The sequence below is a fragment of the Leucoraja erinacea genome, chromosome 27, assembly GCF_028641065.1.
Source record: "Leucoraja erinacea ecotype New England chromosome 27, Leri_hhj_1, whole genome shotgun sequence".
Lineage (NCBI taxonomy): Eukaryota > Metazoa > Chordata > Chondrichthyes > Rajiformes > Rajidae > Leucoraja > Leucoraja erinaceus.
Genome location: NC_073403.1, coordinates 18,675,037 through 18,691,697, shown reverse-complemented (window position 1 = coordinate 18,691,697; position 16,661 = coordinate 18,675,037). Strand labels below are relative to the sequence as shown.

The 16,661-nt window shown below is 43.0% G+C and overlaps 1 protein-coding gene across 2 annotated transcripts in view; it reads left to right on the top strand.

Annotated features, from left to right (window-relative positions):
• The window catches only part of mpp2b (MAGUK p55 scaffold protein 2b), a 528,409-nt gene that overhangs the window by 453,111 nt on the left and 58,637 nt on the right, over positions 1–16,661 (top strand). For both annotated transcript variants that reach the window (XM_055657232.1, XM_055657233.1), the window contains one exon: positions 12,454–12,606. In XM_055657232.1, the coding sequence (XP_055513207.1) occupies positions 12,454–12,606 (153 nt within the window). The remainder of the gene's footprint in view (positions 1–12,453; positions 12,607–16,661) is intronic.

Below are 16,661 nucleotides of genomic sequence, written 5' to 3'. Positions count from 1 at the left end.
ACAATTGCTGGCAACATTGCAAGACCCCAGTTGCAAGCTTCATTTATATGGCATCATTTCATCCCAAGTGATTTCAAAAGAAGCGTTGCTGTCATTTGTTATCATGATGACCATTTGGTTTGTGACCAAATTTCATGAAATCTCACTGACAATCTATCCTGGACCAACCACATGCAAGCTATGGCAAAAAAAAAAGCACGATAATGTGTCCACCTCCTCAGGAGACTAAGGAAGGTCAGCATGTCTCCAACAAAGCTCACCAACATTTACAGGTGCACCGTAAAAATCATGCTGTGGTTGCATCGCAGCTTGGTTTGGTGAACAGCTTTGCCCAAGACCGCAGGCAATTACAAAGATGTGAACGTAGCCCAGTCCATCACACAGATTCAACTCACCACCATCGAGTCCATCTACACTTCTTGCTGCCTTGGGAATGCAGCCAATGTAATCAAATACATTTTTCATTCTGGTCATTCCCTCTTCTCCAGCTGGGCAAAAGCAACATTCCACGTCTCTGGAACAGCACAAACACATGCTCTTCAGTGTATCTTTTTTTTTTTTTAAATATTTTTATTAGAAGTAGACATATTATAAAGTATAGTTACATATTATAGTAAGAAGACTTTTCATATACATCAGTCATACATTATTAAAATGTTCAATTATCAATTACTTCTGCTTCTAGTGTTTTTATTTTTTTTATAGTAAAAGAGAGAAAGAGAGGGTAGAAAGTTACAAATAAAAAAATTTAAAAAACAACAGAAAAACAAAGGAGATGGAATGGATTACCTGTAATACGTCAATGAAGATAGGTTCGTAGATTATAAAGTATAGCTTTTCATCTGATCCTGAGTTCAAGTTTCAGTTGGGTCCTCGTGCTGTGCCAATCTATCCCTTCAGATAGTTAATGAATAGAGCCCAGATTTTATCGAACAGATCTTGTTTGTCCATTAAGACAAGTCTAATTCTTTCTAAGTATAGGGTAGGTATGTTACAAAACCTACCTGAATCATCGTTGAGAATCTGCCCCAGGCCGTGTTCGCGATTTTGGCGCTGTTTAGAGGGGGCGGGTTTAAAACGCGATTTTTACTAGGCTGTTCCAATCGAAAATGTTCAGCCTAGTAAATCATTAACGAAAAATCGCTGAAAGACCCTGTCGCAAAAGGTATTATTAGTTTTTATGGCCTTGTATAATAGTTATAGTAGTTTAAAAATCACTCTCTAAACCCGCGACCTCTCGCAGCCCCAGGGTTTTATAAAGCAAACAATTAAAGGTATGTACCTTATTTTTACATTAAAAGGGGCTTCTTAAGAACCCTGTATATAATGTTTTCTATCGCGAGTAGCTCATTTTGGGCTCTTTATATCCCGTAGTATTTTTCTGGGCATTTGAGGGCACAAATCCACTGCAATGTGAACGTTCTAAACCAGCGCGTTCACAGGAACCCACTAGAAAGCTGATTTAAATTGACTTTAATTTACTGCAATTGAACACTAAATTCCTTCCATTTGGCCTATAAATTGATGTAAATGAGATTTAAAAATCATGTTTTATTGTGAATTATTTGTGAATATAATTTGGACACTTAGGCTATTTAAAAATGTTAATCATTTATTAAGAAATCGATGGTTGTTTAGATCTAGTAATTGAAGTTTGAAATTAGCTACAATTGGGTAACTAACTAATTATATGCTTTAATTTCAGGTCATCCAAGTAAGATTATTTTATATTTGTTTCAGAATGGTTCAATCTATGATAACTGAAAATTTCATTCAGTTCTCTTAATTTTTAAGAAGGTTATGGGCTTTTGACTGTCCATGATCACAGCTTTTTTGTTATGTCCATAGAAAATCAATACGGAACAAAATGCTAATTTCCGAGTATGAAAATAGCCATAACTTTTTTATTACTTGAGATATGAAAGTGAATTAGGTGTCAAATTAAACTTATTTTTATGCTTTATCTGATGGGATAAATTGCAGACTTGATCAAACATTCATCAAGAATTTCTGATTCCCTACTCCTGTAGACCTGTGTATTAGATTTAACATAATCTCTAATTTGTAGATATCTGAAGAAATTATTTGAGTGCAGTCCATAATTCTGTTGTAACTCTTGAAATGAAAGAAAAGTGCCTTTCCCATAAAGATGTCCTATATTTTTGATTCCATAATTTTTCCATTGTGTGAAACCTTTGTCCACAAAGGATGATTTGAATAAAGGATTTTTTACAATGGGAAGGCATAGTGGTATATTATTCAATTTTAAATCTTTTTTTATTATTTGATTCCAAATTCGTATTCCACTATGTATTATGGGGTTTTCTTTATAGGTTTTTTTGTGCAGTTTTGTGGGGGCAAATATGATCGGTCCAATTTCAAAAGGTAGACAGTCTTCCTTTTCCATCATTAACCAATCTGGTTGTTGATCCATTTCTTCCAGCCAGAAATTCATGTTTTTAATATGGACTGCCCAAAAATAAAATAAGAAATTTGGCAAAGCCAAACCTCCATTTTTCTTTGACTTACATAAATGTTTTTTACTTATTCTATGATTCTTATAATCCCAGACAAAACTTGTAACAATGGAGTCGACTTTTTTGAAAAAAGTTTTTGGGATATATATCGGAATTAATCGAAGTAGGTACAGCAGTTGCGGTAAAAAAATCATTTTTATAGCATTAATTCTCCCAAGCATAGAAATGGGGAGTGTTTTCCAGTATTGAATATTCTTATGTAGTTTATTCAGTAAGGGTGGGAAATTTAGTTTAAATAAAGAGATATATGTCTTAGTTACATAGATTCCTAAGTATTTAAATTTATCTTTAACTATTTTAAAAGGGGATTGTTGTATTGTATGTAAATTGAATTTTGTTATTGGCATGATTTCGCTTTTATTCCAATTAATTCTATATCCCGAAAACTGACCAAATTGAGTTATTAGATTTCAAGAGTCAAGAGTCAAGAGTCAAGAGTCAATTTAATTGTCATTTGGACCCCTAGAGGTCCAAACGAAATGCCGTTTCTGCAGCCATACATTACACACAAATAGACCCAGACACAACATAATTACAATTTTACATAAACATCCATCACATAGCTGTGATGGAAGGCCAAAAAAAAAAACTTATCTCTCCACTGCACTCTCCCCCCCCCCGATGTCAGAGTCAAAGTCAAAGCCCCCGGCTGGCGATGGCGATTGTCCCGCGGCCATTGAAGCCACGCCGGGTGGTGCGAGGTCGCACACCGGGTCTTGTTGTTGGAGCCCCCGGTGTGCGCTCGCAAGTACCCGCGGCCATTCCAGCCGCGCGGGGCGGTGTAGTGAGGCCCCGCTCCATGAGCTCTTCAACCCCGCAACTCGGGCGGGAGAATTCTCCGTTGCAGGAGCCCCGAAAAGCGGTCTCTCTCCAGGGATCCGCGGGCTCCTGGCGCCGCTGTCCGCAGACCCGCAGCAGCAGCCCCCGACTCAGCAGCGGCATCGGCAGCAGCAGCAGCAGCAGCAGCAGCAGCGTTCCTCCACCGCTCCGGTCTCGGCCAGCTCCGCGACGGCAACGGTGAGTCGGCACCTGAGTCCCCGGTCTCTTCCTGTTGGAGGCCGCTCCTCGTTGCGGCCTCAACGACAACGGAACCCGACGAGAAAAGGTCGGGTCTCCAGTGCAGGGAGAGATTTAAAAAGTTTCCCCCCCCCCCCCCCCCACCACCCCCCCCCCCCCCCCACACACACACCCCAACAAAAAATAACAAAAACTACATTAAAACACAGACAGAAAATAATAAAAACGCGGACAGACTGCAGAGGCCGCTGCTGGCCAGAGCCGCGCCGCCTACCGCCTACCCTGTGACTTTAATAGGTTTGGTGTATCTTGGTACACCCGATAATAAAATAGCAATAAGTGAGTTTGGTATTCCGACTGTTCATGCCCAGGTCATAGGTCACTACAGATAAACATTGGAAGGTGCGGAACTGCTGTGTGTTATCTTTGGTTAACAGACCTTAATTTCAGTGAGTACTTTATGCTTCGTGCTACTCTGTGGGGTCGGGGTCATGGTTCATGGTCAGGGTAGGGCACGTGCATGGGTCTCCGGCGCCGCCGAGTCGCCGATGTGTCGTCCCCGTCCCACCTCGGGGGTCCCGTCCCCGTCTGGAGGTGGTCGGAGGTGTTGGGCCAGACATGCAGCCGGCGCGCAGATGGCTCGGCGCCGGTTCCAGCCTGGCTCCGCTCCGGTTCCTGGGAGGGCCGTCCCCCGGACATGCCTCTGTCCCTGACCAGTGGTCATCAGTTGGCCCCTTTGGTGGAGGGTGCTGTGACTCAGACAGAGAGGTGTGGTGGCGGTAGGGGCCGAGCGCTGGCCACAGGCGGGCCAAGCAACATCTCCGGAGAAGGGTCTCGACCTGAAACGTCACCTAGTCCTATTCTCTGGGGATGCTGCCCGTGCAGCCGAACCACTGCAGCACCCCGCGCACGCCCCCGCCTGCGCTCGGCCCCTGACTTGACTCCCCGGCGCTGGTGGGCGCCTAGCGCCGGCAGTCGGCGGGGGTGCGCGTGGGGTGTTGCAGTGGTTCGGCTGGACGGGCAGCATCCCCAGAGAAAAGGAATGTTCCTCGGGAGTAGGAGCAGGGCCGGGCTGGCTCAGGCGCCACCTGCGGGGGGGGGGGGGGGGGGGGGTCTAGCGGCGACTCGGCAGCGTCCACGGCTCCGGGGACATGGGCTTGACCCAGCCTGCAGACGAAGTGCGGGTCTGTGCGCACTCTCCCGTCTCCCACTGGCATCTGCCTCTCTCTCTCTCTCTCTCGCTGTTACACCCGCTTTTCCGCTACCCAACATCCCGGTTCCTCAGATTAAATAGATTTTTAATTATAAAAAATATATTGAATATATTTTTACATATTAATCATGAATAAAGATAGGAATTTACATACAGTTTATGCAACCAGCACTCTGTTCACTTTTTCTTTATAGCCAGTGACCTTTGACATATCCCATGATTCCTTGCGTGTTTCCGAATTCCGAACTCGCTTATACTGGTAATAATAAACCAGTACTGAAAATAATATACCAATGCTAAAAAAATACACAAAGTGCTGGAGTAACTCAGTGGGTTAGGCAGCATCTTTGGAGAACATGGATAGGTGACATTTGTTGTCAAGACCCCTCTTCAGACTCGGGAATCAGAAGGGGAGCAGAACATCCATCAGAGAGAGGAAGGGAACTTCAAAATAGGCATACATTGAGGAGATTTAGCTGTGGAGTAGTAAAATGTAGACACAAGGAACTGCAGATGCAGTCTTACAAACAAAAAAAGCACAAAGTGCTGGAGTAACTCGGCCCCAATGTAGTTTCAAGGTCAGTATTTGAGCAGCGAACATATTCGGCCAGGAATAGTTCATAGCTCAAATTCTGACCTTGAAATGATAATGATGGCCCTATAGACGTCAGTGTTATATCTCAGTGATACGGAAAACAGCTTCCAGATTTGCTGTCAGTAGGGTTTAATGTTGGAACATCAGTGATTTAATCTTTCTCCACAACATTACTGTCTCCTCCACTATAATCAAAGGAAATCAATGGTAGGATGAAAATCTCAGGTATTGACAAAGAATTGTCGCTTTGACAATCTAATGCATTGTTGCCTAAGATATAAAACAAAATGTATTTTAATGGAATGTTGATAGTTTTGTTTAGCATGCTGATTTAAAGAACTAATTTAGTGCACGTGCATTGAAAATACTTTAAAATATAAACAAATTTAATTACGAGTTACGATTTTATATTTCAACCCCGATAATCTTATGCATCTGTTCCCACTTTATTCTGCTCTTTGCAAAATGTAAAAAGCATTAACTAAAAATTGTACCTCTTTTGCTGTGGTATTGTAGGATTAACGGTAAAATGTAGCCCAGTATTAGATTACGACAGTCAATATTACTCCTACAGTCAATATTATTCTACTGCAGTCAAATTAAACATAACTTAGAAAATTACAATTTTAAATTAATTTTAGAAATAAGAAGCTCTTTGAGATTCAAATGTCAAATTAATGTAATTGGGAGATGCCTTACTCCCTTGCAACAGCAGTAAGAAGCTTGCCATAATATGTGCTTGTCACTAGATTTTTAATTGGAGAGCTGAGTGAGCTAAACGTTCAGCTATTCAAGCAAAGATTAATACACGTGCATGAAGGAAGTGCAAATGCTGGTTTAGACTGAAGCTGGAGAAAATGGAATAGGTGACGTTTCTGGTATAGAAGAAGGGTCTTGACCAGAAACATCACCCATTCCTTTTCTGCAGAGATGCTGTCTGACCCGCGAAGATATATACATCACTTCTTACTTAGAAATACATAGAAAATACGTGCAGGAGTAGGCCATTCGGCCCTTCGAGCCAGCACCACCATTCAATATGATCATGGCTGATCATCCAAAATCCAAAATCAGTACCTCGTTCTGGCTTTTCCCCCCCATATCCCTTGATTCACTTAGCCCTAAGAACTAAATCTAACTTGGAGTTAGATGTCTGGTGATAGTGTATTGGTATTATTTTAATTAATTCTTCTTCAGAAGTGGTCCATTAGCGTGCAGAAGGATGTTCATATCAATTCACTGGTTGGAAATACCCAGTTGAAGTCATGGCCGGATTTACGTATAAGCCGAAGGTTAGGTAGGTGATAATTAGCATATGTAATTATGTGTCCGAGCCTTTATTCAAGTGTGCTAAGCATCCCGAATACATAACACTGAACAAGCTTCAGCTTTTGGCCTCGAGATCTAGGGGGGCCTAGCAGAGCCGGATTTACCACTAGGCATGCAGCCTAGGGCCTCGAAATCTAGGGAGCCTCCGGCCAAGGCAGGCCCCCTGCCGTTCAACTCTGGGCGGGTCCCCCTCTCTCTATCTCTCTCTCTCTCTGTGTCTCCCCCCACTATTCGTGTTCGGTCCGCCGGGCTCTAGGCCGCCTTGCACATGCGCATTGCTGTGGCCTGCAGTCCTCCCCCTGCACATGCGCACAACCACGGCCCGCACATCATCGGCCGCCCTGCGCATGCGCATTGTCACGGCAACTGGAGGGCACTTTCTCCCTCCCTTTGAATAGTGGGAGATTTGGCCACCATTGCTGTCCGGTCGCTGCCTCACCGCCAGCGCTGAATACCAACGCAGAATCACTCCCTGACCCTGGATCAGGAGTATCTCCCTGGAGTAACTCTTGCTTCTGGTTTCCTGGTCCTCCATAAATATTCTAAATGGAATTTAAACTGGATGTGGTGGAGGGCTGAACAATAACAGCCTATTGCATTTTACCTGTATATTTATTGTATATATATATATGGTCCATGGTATGTAAACACACTGAACTTTTATCTCCTGTTCTGTATTATGTTCACATATTCTGTTATGCTGCAGCAAGCAAGAATTTCATTGTCCTATCTGGGACACTTGACAATAAGACTCTCTTGACTCTTGACTTGGACTTAATCAAAAAAGGGTTCTTGGGGAAAAAAGAGGTACCTTAAATTTAGTTGCATCTGGTTGGGTAACTATGGTAGGGTGAAGACTATTCCATGCTTTAATTGTGCGGGGGAACTCCATGGAGCAGCCAGCAACTCAGGATAGAAGAAATTGGGTGACGTTTCGGGTAGAGACCCTTCTTTAGACTCCCTCTGGTTTTAGTGTCTTAGTTTAATTTAAAGATACAGCATGGAAACAGGCCCTTTAGCTCACCGAGTCCACGCCGACCACTGATCACCCGTACACTAGTTCTTTCCCACACATTAGCCAAGTGAGTCAAGAGTCAAGAGTGTTTTATTCTCTCACATCCCAGTTAGAACAATGAAATCCTTACTTGCAGCAGCACAACAGAATATGCAAACATAATACTCTGTAAACAATGTTTTAAACGAGAAAACAAAATGGTGTATATTTATATATGAATATATATAACTGTGTGTGTGTGTGTGTGTGTGTGTGTGTGTTATATATACCCACACCCACACACAATTTCCCTCCTTGGGTTAATAAAGTTCTATCGTATAGTATTGTGTGTGTAGGAAGGAACTGCAGATGCTGGTTTAAACTGAAGATAGACACAAAAAGCTGGAGTAACTCAACAGGTCAGACAGAATCTCTGGACAAAAGGAAAATATTACGTTTTGGGTTGGGTCTGAAATAGGTTCCTGCACACCTTTGGAATGTGGAAGGAAACAAGAGCACCTGGAGAAAACCCATGTGATCAAAAGGAAAAGGAGCAAACTCCATACAGACAGCACCCATATTTAGGATCAATTCCGGGTCTCTGGCACTTTTAGGCAGCAACTTTATGGCCAATTTACAACCCCATTGTCTTGAACTTAATTAAAACGACAAGTGTGGCAAGGGGGGTGACATGAAAAAGAAAGGAAGATGCGGAGACAGGCGGCTGTGGGAGAACTGGGAATGGAAGGGGAAGGAGGGAGAAAGCAAGGGCTACCTGAAATTAGAGAAGCCAATGTGCATACCTCTGGGATGTAAACTACCCCAAGCAAATATGAGGTGCTGCTCCTCCAATATGCGGTGGGCCTCACTCTGGCCATGGAGGAGGCCCAGGACAGAAAGGTTGGATTCGGAATGGGAAGGGGAGTTGAAGTGTTGAGCCACCGGGAGATCAGGTTGGTTATTTGCGAACTGAGTGGAGGTGTTGTGCGAAGTGATCGTCAAGCCTGCGCTTGGTCTCACCGAGGCTGATCATACACTGAATATTCCAACCACATTTTTGTTTGGAAGTGGAAAGAAATAATAGAAATTGCATTCATTGCAGAGTGTAAAAAGAGTTGAGATACTGTATTATAATTTTGCTGCATGTCATTGTGGTATATATCATGTCTTGATTGGTGAATATGTTTAGTTTGTGGCTTTATTTGAAGCAGAAGTAATATGTGAGTGCTTCATTGAGCATAATTCCGACTGATATCTACGCACTTTGCCCAAGCACATTATCGCACGCGTCATGCAAACCGTCTTAAATGACCACCTAAACTGTCATTTGGCAACTTAAAAAGATGCCTTAAAACACTATTATTCTGAAGGAGGGCAATTTTCCTTGCCCTCCTTCAGAATAATAGTGTTTTAAGCCAATAACTCGACACTAGCTGTGGCATAAATAAATAAATAAATAAATAGATAGATATATAAATAAATAAATACATAAAGCACGGCTTTCCAGCCCCTTATCTCATTGGCCACACTCGGCTGCAAATCGGTGTCAATCTGGTGGACCATCTTCCTCTAGTCGTGGGGGGTGGGGGGGGGGGGGGGGGGGGGGGGGGGGGGTGCTCACATGTGGAACAGCTTAGGGCCTCTCTTCATCTGAATCCGGCCCTGGTTGAAGACCATTTAATATACGTTTGGATTCAAGTCTATAATGCCTTTAATATTGACCTTTGGCTGCATCTTCATAAAAACATGTTTGCGCAACTATTAAGTAGTAACATTGTAACTAATGGGCCTGTCCCATTTATGCGACTTTTTAGGCGACTGCAGGAGACTTTGCGGACGCCACTTGGTCGCCACGTGTTCGCGGGTGGTTGCCGGGTAGTCACCTTCATGGTCGTGTGGATTTCCCGTATTCTGGGAACTAGTCATGGCCTCATTATGGTCGGCGCAAATTTTTCAACATGTTGAAAAATTAGCAGTGACCAGAATGAAGCCGCCATGGAGAGTAGCGAGAATTCTTGTGCCGTAGGTGGGTCGGTAGGAGGTCCTGGTGGGTTGCCAGGAGGTCGAAGGTTCTCGTAGGTTGTAGCCGGTGTTGACTGGTGAATTTTATTGGCTCATTGGGGGAAAAAAACGTAAGCAGTAGTTTTCAGAACCAAGGATAACCGACCGGTAATGTTAATGCCTGCCGAGCTTCACAGCCGTGTATCTCTGGCTTCTTAACAGTTGTCTCCACTCCTTTTCCCCTCTTTCTCCCCCCCCCCCCCCATATCTTTTAAAAGACTTACGTGACCCTTCCCGTACACTTAGCTTTCACCATCTTAATTACAGCGCCAACCTTCCTGTTCATCGCGGTATGTGTCTGTATCACATTGGCTTTGCACCGTGTGAATTTCACTCAGACAGTGCTTCCCCTGTTTGCCCTGTCCCCGCCTGAATAACATGTAGGAAGGGGGGGTGTCTACTTCTTCTTGCGAATGAAACATAAATAAACCAAAGCAATAGTTAGATCTCAAGCCGATTGTTGAGCAGCCAGGTTGTTGCCTCTGTGTCAATGTCTGCCAGGCCCTGAGCTCCATTTGGTAAGTGGTAGAGCGGGCACTCAGAGATGACATGGTTGGCTGTCTGTTGTTCTGCTCCACATTCACAGGCTGGGCTCTGGCGGAGCCCCCATCTCCACAGGCTGGAATTGAAACGCCCAACTCCAGTGTGGAGTCTGTTGAGCTTCACCCGTGCTCCTATGGGGAGGTCAGACCCTGGACAGATTTTATCTGGTGAAGAGATGTAGCTGTGTACTGCAGATGAGGTTGCCTTCCTGTGTGTGTGTGTGTGTGTCTGTGTGTGTGTCTGTGTGTGTGTGTGTGTGTATTCGTGTTCCACTCTGACAGTCGCCGTTCCAGTTGTCGGTGTATCAGGCGACTGCTGACAACTTGACATTCGTCAGTAGTCGCCTGAAAAAATCACCTAAGTGGGACAGGCCCCTGAGACGATTGGCTCCTTATGTCTTTTCGGTCAAGGAACATAGAACTATAGAGTGCAGAAACAGGCCCTTCGACCCATAGTGACTGTGCTAAATATGATGCCACGTTAAGCTAATTTCATCTGCCTGCTCATGATCCACATTTCTCCATTTATCTATGTACCTATCTAAAAGCCTCAAAAAATCACGATTGTATCTGCCACCACCACCGCCCTTAGCAGCATGTTCCAGAAACCTATTACTCTCTGTGTAAAACAAAAGTCTTGTCCCGCACATCTCCTTTAAAGGGCTCTCTTACCATCAAACTATGCCCTTTGGTCTTTGACATTTCTACCATGGGGAAAAGTTTCTAACTGTCTATGCCTCTCATCATTTTATATACTTCCATCAGGTCTCCCCTCAGTCTCCAGCATTCCAGCCATAACAATCTAAGTTTGTTCAACCTCTCCTTGTAGCTGATACCACCTAAACCAGGCAGCATTATGGTAAATCAATGTACCCTGTCCAAATTCTTAACATCCTTCCTGTAATAGGGTGACCGGAAATGCACGTAATACCTACCCAAAGCCTTATAGAGCTGCCTCATGAGTTTCTGAACCTTATACTCAATGCTCCGACTAATGAAGACAAGCATACCATCCTCCTCCTTTACCATTCTATCTACTTGTCTTGCCAATTGCAGGGAGGTTACATAGCAGAGTTTTAATTATATATTATTCTGACGCTCTCTCTCCTCTGCATAGTGTTATATCTTAGCCAAGAGGAAAACTGTGCGCTACAATTTGAATTGCACTGTTTATCCAATAGATATGATAAAGACTATCTATCCAAATTAACAGTCATGGAACTAGAATTTATCCTTTGTCATTTTCTCTAGATGCACACAATGGCCATTGGAGCCAAAAACAAATTATTGACATTGAATATTTATAGGAAATCAGATCATAAATTTCCTCACACCTACACCACACCTACTTAAGGATAAGGGGGAAATCCTTTAAAACCGAGATGAGAAGAACTTTTTTCACACAGAGAGTGGTGAATCTCTGGAACTCTCTGCCACAGAGGGTAGTTGAGGCCAGTTCATTGGCTATATTTAAGAGGGAGTTAGATGTGACCCTTGTGGCTAAGGGGATCAGGGGGTATGGAGAGAAGGCAGGTACGGGATACTGAGTTGGATGATCAGCCATGATCATATTGAATTGCGGTGCAGGCTCGAAGGGCCGAATGGCCTACTCCTGCACCTAATTTAAAAAAAAAAAAAAAAAAAAAAAAAATGTGAATGTTATTAAATGTCACAAATATAATTTCTACCATAATGGATATTCCCTGTGAACCTTTCACTTTGTAGACCTGCCAAAAAAGCAGCCAACATAATCGAGGACCTTTTTCGACATTTACTCTTCTCCGCTCTTGCAGAAGATACAGAAGCTGGAGAACACGCACCATCAGATTCAGGATTAGTTTCTACCCCTCAAGTACCAGAATACTGAATGGTTCCTCGCATAAATTAGCAGTGAAACCTGATCTTCCAACCTACCTTCATGGCAGATGCTGAACTTTTTCTCTTTAACTGTTACGCTACAATGCTGTAAAACTATATTCTATACTCTGGCATTATGTGGTGTTATCTGTATTGTATGGTATACATGGTATTATCCTGTATGGTATTATCTGATTTAATTGGATCGTACGCAAGCAAAGGCATCTGTATCTTGTTACACGTAACAACAATAAACCAATATCAATACCAACTCTTATTAATAAATTGATTTTTTTTTTATCATGCAGGCCCACGAGAAGCTGGAAGACACTCAGCTGGAAGCTGTGAGTGATAACAACTTGGAGTTAGTGAAGGAGATCATCGATGATATAACCCCAATTGCCAAAGAGAATGACACTGCAGCAGAACTCTCTCAGATTCTCCAAGAACCACATTTTCAGGTGAAGTGCAGCCACAACAATTAATTTTTAAAAATTGTAACTGAAGTTAAAATGCATTTAATTTCTTGTTTGAATAGCAGTTGAGATTCGTTGGGTGGTAATGTTATCCATGTACATTAAAGTACTTACAGGGTGTGGATTTTGCCTAGTAGCTAGGGCCAATGAATGAAATTGTAACTAACATCTCTACCACAGTTCTTAATGTGTAGAACATAGGACAGTACAGCACGGGAACAGTCTCTTCAGCCCACATGTCTGTACCGAACATGATGCCGACACCAACTCTTACCTACCTGCACATAATCTATACCTCTCCATTCCCTGCATATCCGTGTGTCTCTCCGAAAGTCTCTTAAATGCCACTATCGTATCTGCCTCAACCACCACCCCCTGCAGCACACTGAGCATCTCTCACTGCAGCTAATACCTGACATCATTATGTTGAGCGCAAAATGCTGCAGTAACTCAGCGGGACAGGCAGCATCTCTGGAGAGAAGGAATGAGTTGAGACCCGAAACGTCACCCATTCTTTCACTTGAGAGATGCTGCCTGTCTGCTGAGTTACTCCAGCATCTTGTGTCTACCTTCGGTGTATAACCAGCATCTGCAGTTCCTTCCTACACACATCATTCTGTTAAACCTCCTCTGCACCCATTCCAAATTTAATTATGGTGTTAGTCCTGTGATCTCAGCTCCTGTATATCATACAAAATATACAAACATAGATTAGATTAGAAAATAAAGTGCTGCACCCTCCTTTCTGTAACACTCCCTGTTACATTGAAGCGTAAACATAGAAAACATAGAAACATAGAAATTAGGTGCAGGAGTAGGCCATTCGGCCCTTCGAGCCTGCACCGCCATTCAATATGATCATGGCTGATCATCCAACTCAGTATCCCGTACCTGCCTTCTCTCCATACCCCCTGATCCCCTTAGCCACAAGGGCCACATCTAACTCCCTCTTAAATATAGCCAATGAACTGGCCTCAACTACCCTCTGTGGCAGAGAGTTCCAGAGATTCACCACTCTCTGTGTGAAAAAAGCTCTTCTCATCTCGGTTTTAAAGGATTTCCCCCTTATCCGTAAGCTGTGACCCCTTGTCCTGGACTTCCCCAACATCGGGAACAATCTTCCTGCATCTAGCCTGTCCAACCCCTTAAGAATTTTGTAAGTTTCTATAAGATCCCCTCTCAATCTTCTAAATTCTAGAGAGTATAAACCAAGTCTATCCAGTCTTTCTTCATAAGACAGTCCTGACATCCCAGGAATCAGTCTGGTGAACCGTCTCTACACTTGACCGTGTATTCTGCACTTCTGATGAAATCAAAATGCTGGAAATCTGAAATAAAAACAGAAGATGTTGGAAACACTCAGTGGGTCAGGCAGTATTTGTAGGAAGAGAACAGAGCCAATGTTTCAAGTAGGAAATCCAATTCTGGCAGAGGGTCCCTGACCTGAAACATTAACTCTCTCCACGGATGCTGCCTGATCTGTTGAGCATTTCCAGCATATACCGCTAAGGTTTTTAGTTTCATGTTTTTGCACTTGCACCAATTCTGCACTCACAGATATCATGCTATTGGTCATCGTAACTCTATTTACTACCTAGGTTTTATAAATGACTCTAATACCCTCTAATACCAATAGCTCAACAATCTCCAAATCCAGAGTTTAATAAGTACATTAGGGGAAAAGGTGTAACCAGAGAGAGAATAGTGTCCCTCAGGAATCAATGCTATCATCTCTGTGTGGAGCCACAGGAGTTGGGAAAGGTCTTTAATCCGTTTTTCTCCTCTGTTCTTATGATGGAGAAAGACATGAACACCTGGGATCTTGCGACAGCCATTGCGGAGTAGGTGGTCAATATTGAACAATATGTTTTTTTCCAACAATTAATGCCAATTGAAATTCAGAACGTGACCCACCCATCTCACCCCATGCTTCAAATATCCAAGCTGTTCCTTGGCAACTGCTTCTAGAACTTATGAACTTATTGGAGAATGAGGTTGAAAGGGAAAGATCGATCAGCCATGATTGAATGGCGAGTGTACATTTGTTGGGCCAAATGGCCTAATTTTGCTCCTAGAACATGAACTGATGTTGACTCTTGTCTATAGACCAGACTAAGAGGAACACAGATTGCCTTTCCTAAAGTACGTCAATGAATACAAGGCACCTTTCATAACGGTTGTCACGGATTTCATCTACTTATTCTGAATTAGTTCACGTTCTTATCTAAATTGAATTTTCTCAGTTGTAGTGGTGAGGATGAGTCAATAGGCCGCTAATAAGTCATCGTCATTCCTCTGGAGTATGTGAAGTGCTGAAACTCGCTGATAACAATAATCAACCTTAACCTGCCACACATCAGTAGCATTTGATTCTTCTGGAATTGTTAGGCATCATCAATTATTGCCGTTTTAACATTCCCTTTCAATGATCTTGTTCTGTTTGCTGCTTACCAGATAGCTGCTTTGTCAAAGGGTAATTGTGTGATGAAAGGGCTTCTCAGAGAACTGTCCAGAAAGGCATGATATTATTGAATAATTTAAAGATACAGCATGGAAACAGGCCATTCGGCCCACTGATCCACGACGACTACTATCACCCGCTCGCACAAGTTCTATGTTATCCTACTTTCTCATCCTTTCCCTACAAACCAGGGTCAATTTACCTACAATCCTGCTGCTTTTGAAATGTGGGAGAAAACTGGGGCAGCACGATGGCGCAACGGTGGAGTTGCTGCTTACAGTGCCAGAAACCCCAGGTTCAATCCTGACTACAGATACTGTCTGTAGGGAGTTTGTAAATTCTTCCTGTGACTGCGAGGGTTTTTTCTCCAGGTGCTCCAGTTTCCTCCCACACTCCAAAGACTTACATCAAACCCGGGTCTCTGACAATGTAAGGCAACAGCTTTACCAGTTGCGCCACTGTGCCACATTAATTATCTGTGGTTAGAAGTATTAGATGAGCATCTAGTGTAGGTCTTGGTTACAGTTAATGACATCTAGCAGCAATGGGCATAATCCTATATTTTTGATTGTACCAACTAGGTCATGAACAACATGTCTCACGAGTCACTGATATAGCAACATTCTATTAAATCATAATTTTTCACTGTTTAAGACTAGATAGCCAACATCCTTCAAATTTGCTGACTTTATTACATATTCAGCTGCTGTTCACGACAGCTGGGATGAAACTTATTTTTAATTCCTCTAAAGTGTAAATGCAATCAATGCCAATCATTTCTTAGCGATTAACACAAACATGTTGCAATAAGTGCAAATGAAATTAGTTTTGTGACAGGGTATGTTTAGCTACAGACTCAGGGATATGCAAACAGCAAATTATAGAAATTGCCGTTTTATGACTACAGATGGGTCAGTTAGCAACTGTAGGATGTTGTAGCTCTCAGCCTCTTGCATTGGAAGATACATGACTCACATCTGTGCTGGGATAGTGTAGAATTAAAACCTTATGGGCTGAAGACAACTAATTAAGGATATATGCAAAGTAGAACATCTGTGGAGCGTCTTTGCCTGACAGCAAGTTGATTGTTTCTCTGCCTATCCCCATTTCCAGAGGAGGGGAGGATATTATGGAGGGAGGTGATATAGTTTCCATATTCAAGGAAGGATATATTATACAATTGGAGGCAGTGTGGAAGAGATTTACTAAGCAAATTCCTGAGATGAGAGGTTGCCCCGTCACTAACAGCATAAAATGTGAGATATTTATTTGTGGTGGCACAGTGGTGCAGCTGGTAGCCAGTGCCAGAATCCAGGTTCAACCTTGACCTCTGTATGGAGTTTGCACGTTTGCCCTGTAACCTTTGGCATGAGTTTCCTCTGGGTGCTCCTGTTACTTCCCACATCCCAAAGATGTGTGTGTTTGCAGGTTAATTGGCCTCTTTTAATTCCTCCTGGTTTCAAGCAGTGGATGCGAAAGTGGTATAACAGAAAGTGAGAAAGACGGTGTCCTGGAGTGTATATGGGTTGGTTTTCTAAGCTGATATGTAGAGGAACCACCTTCTCGAAGGAACTCGAAG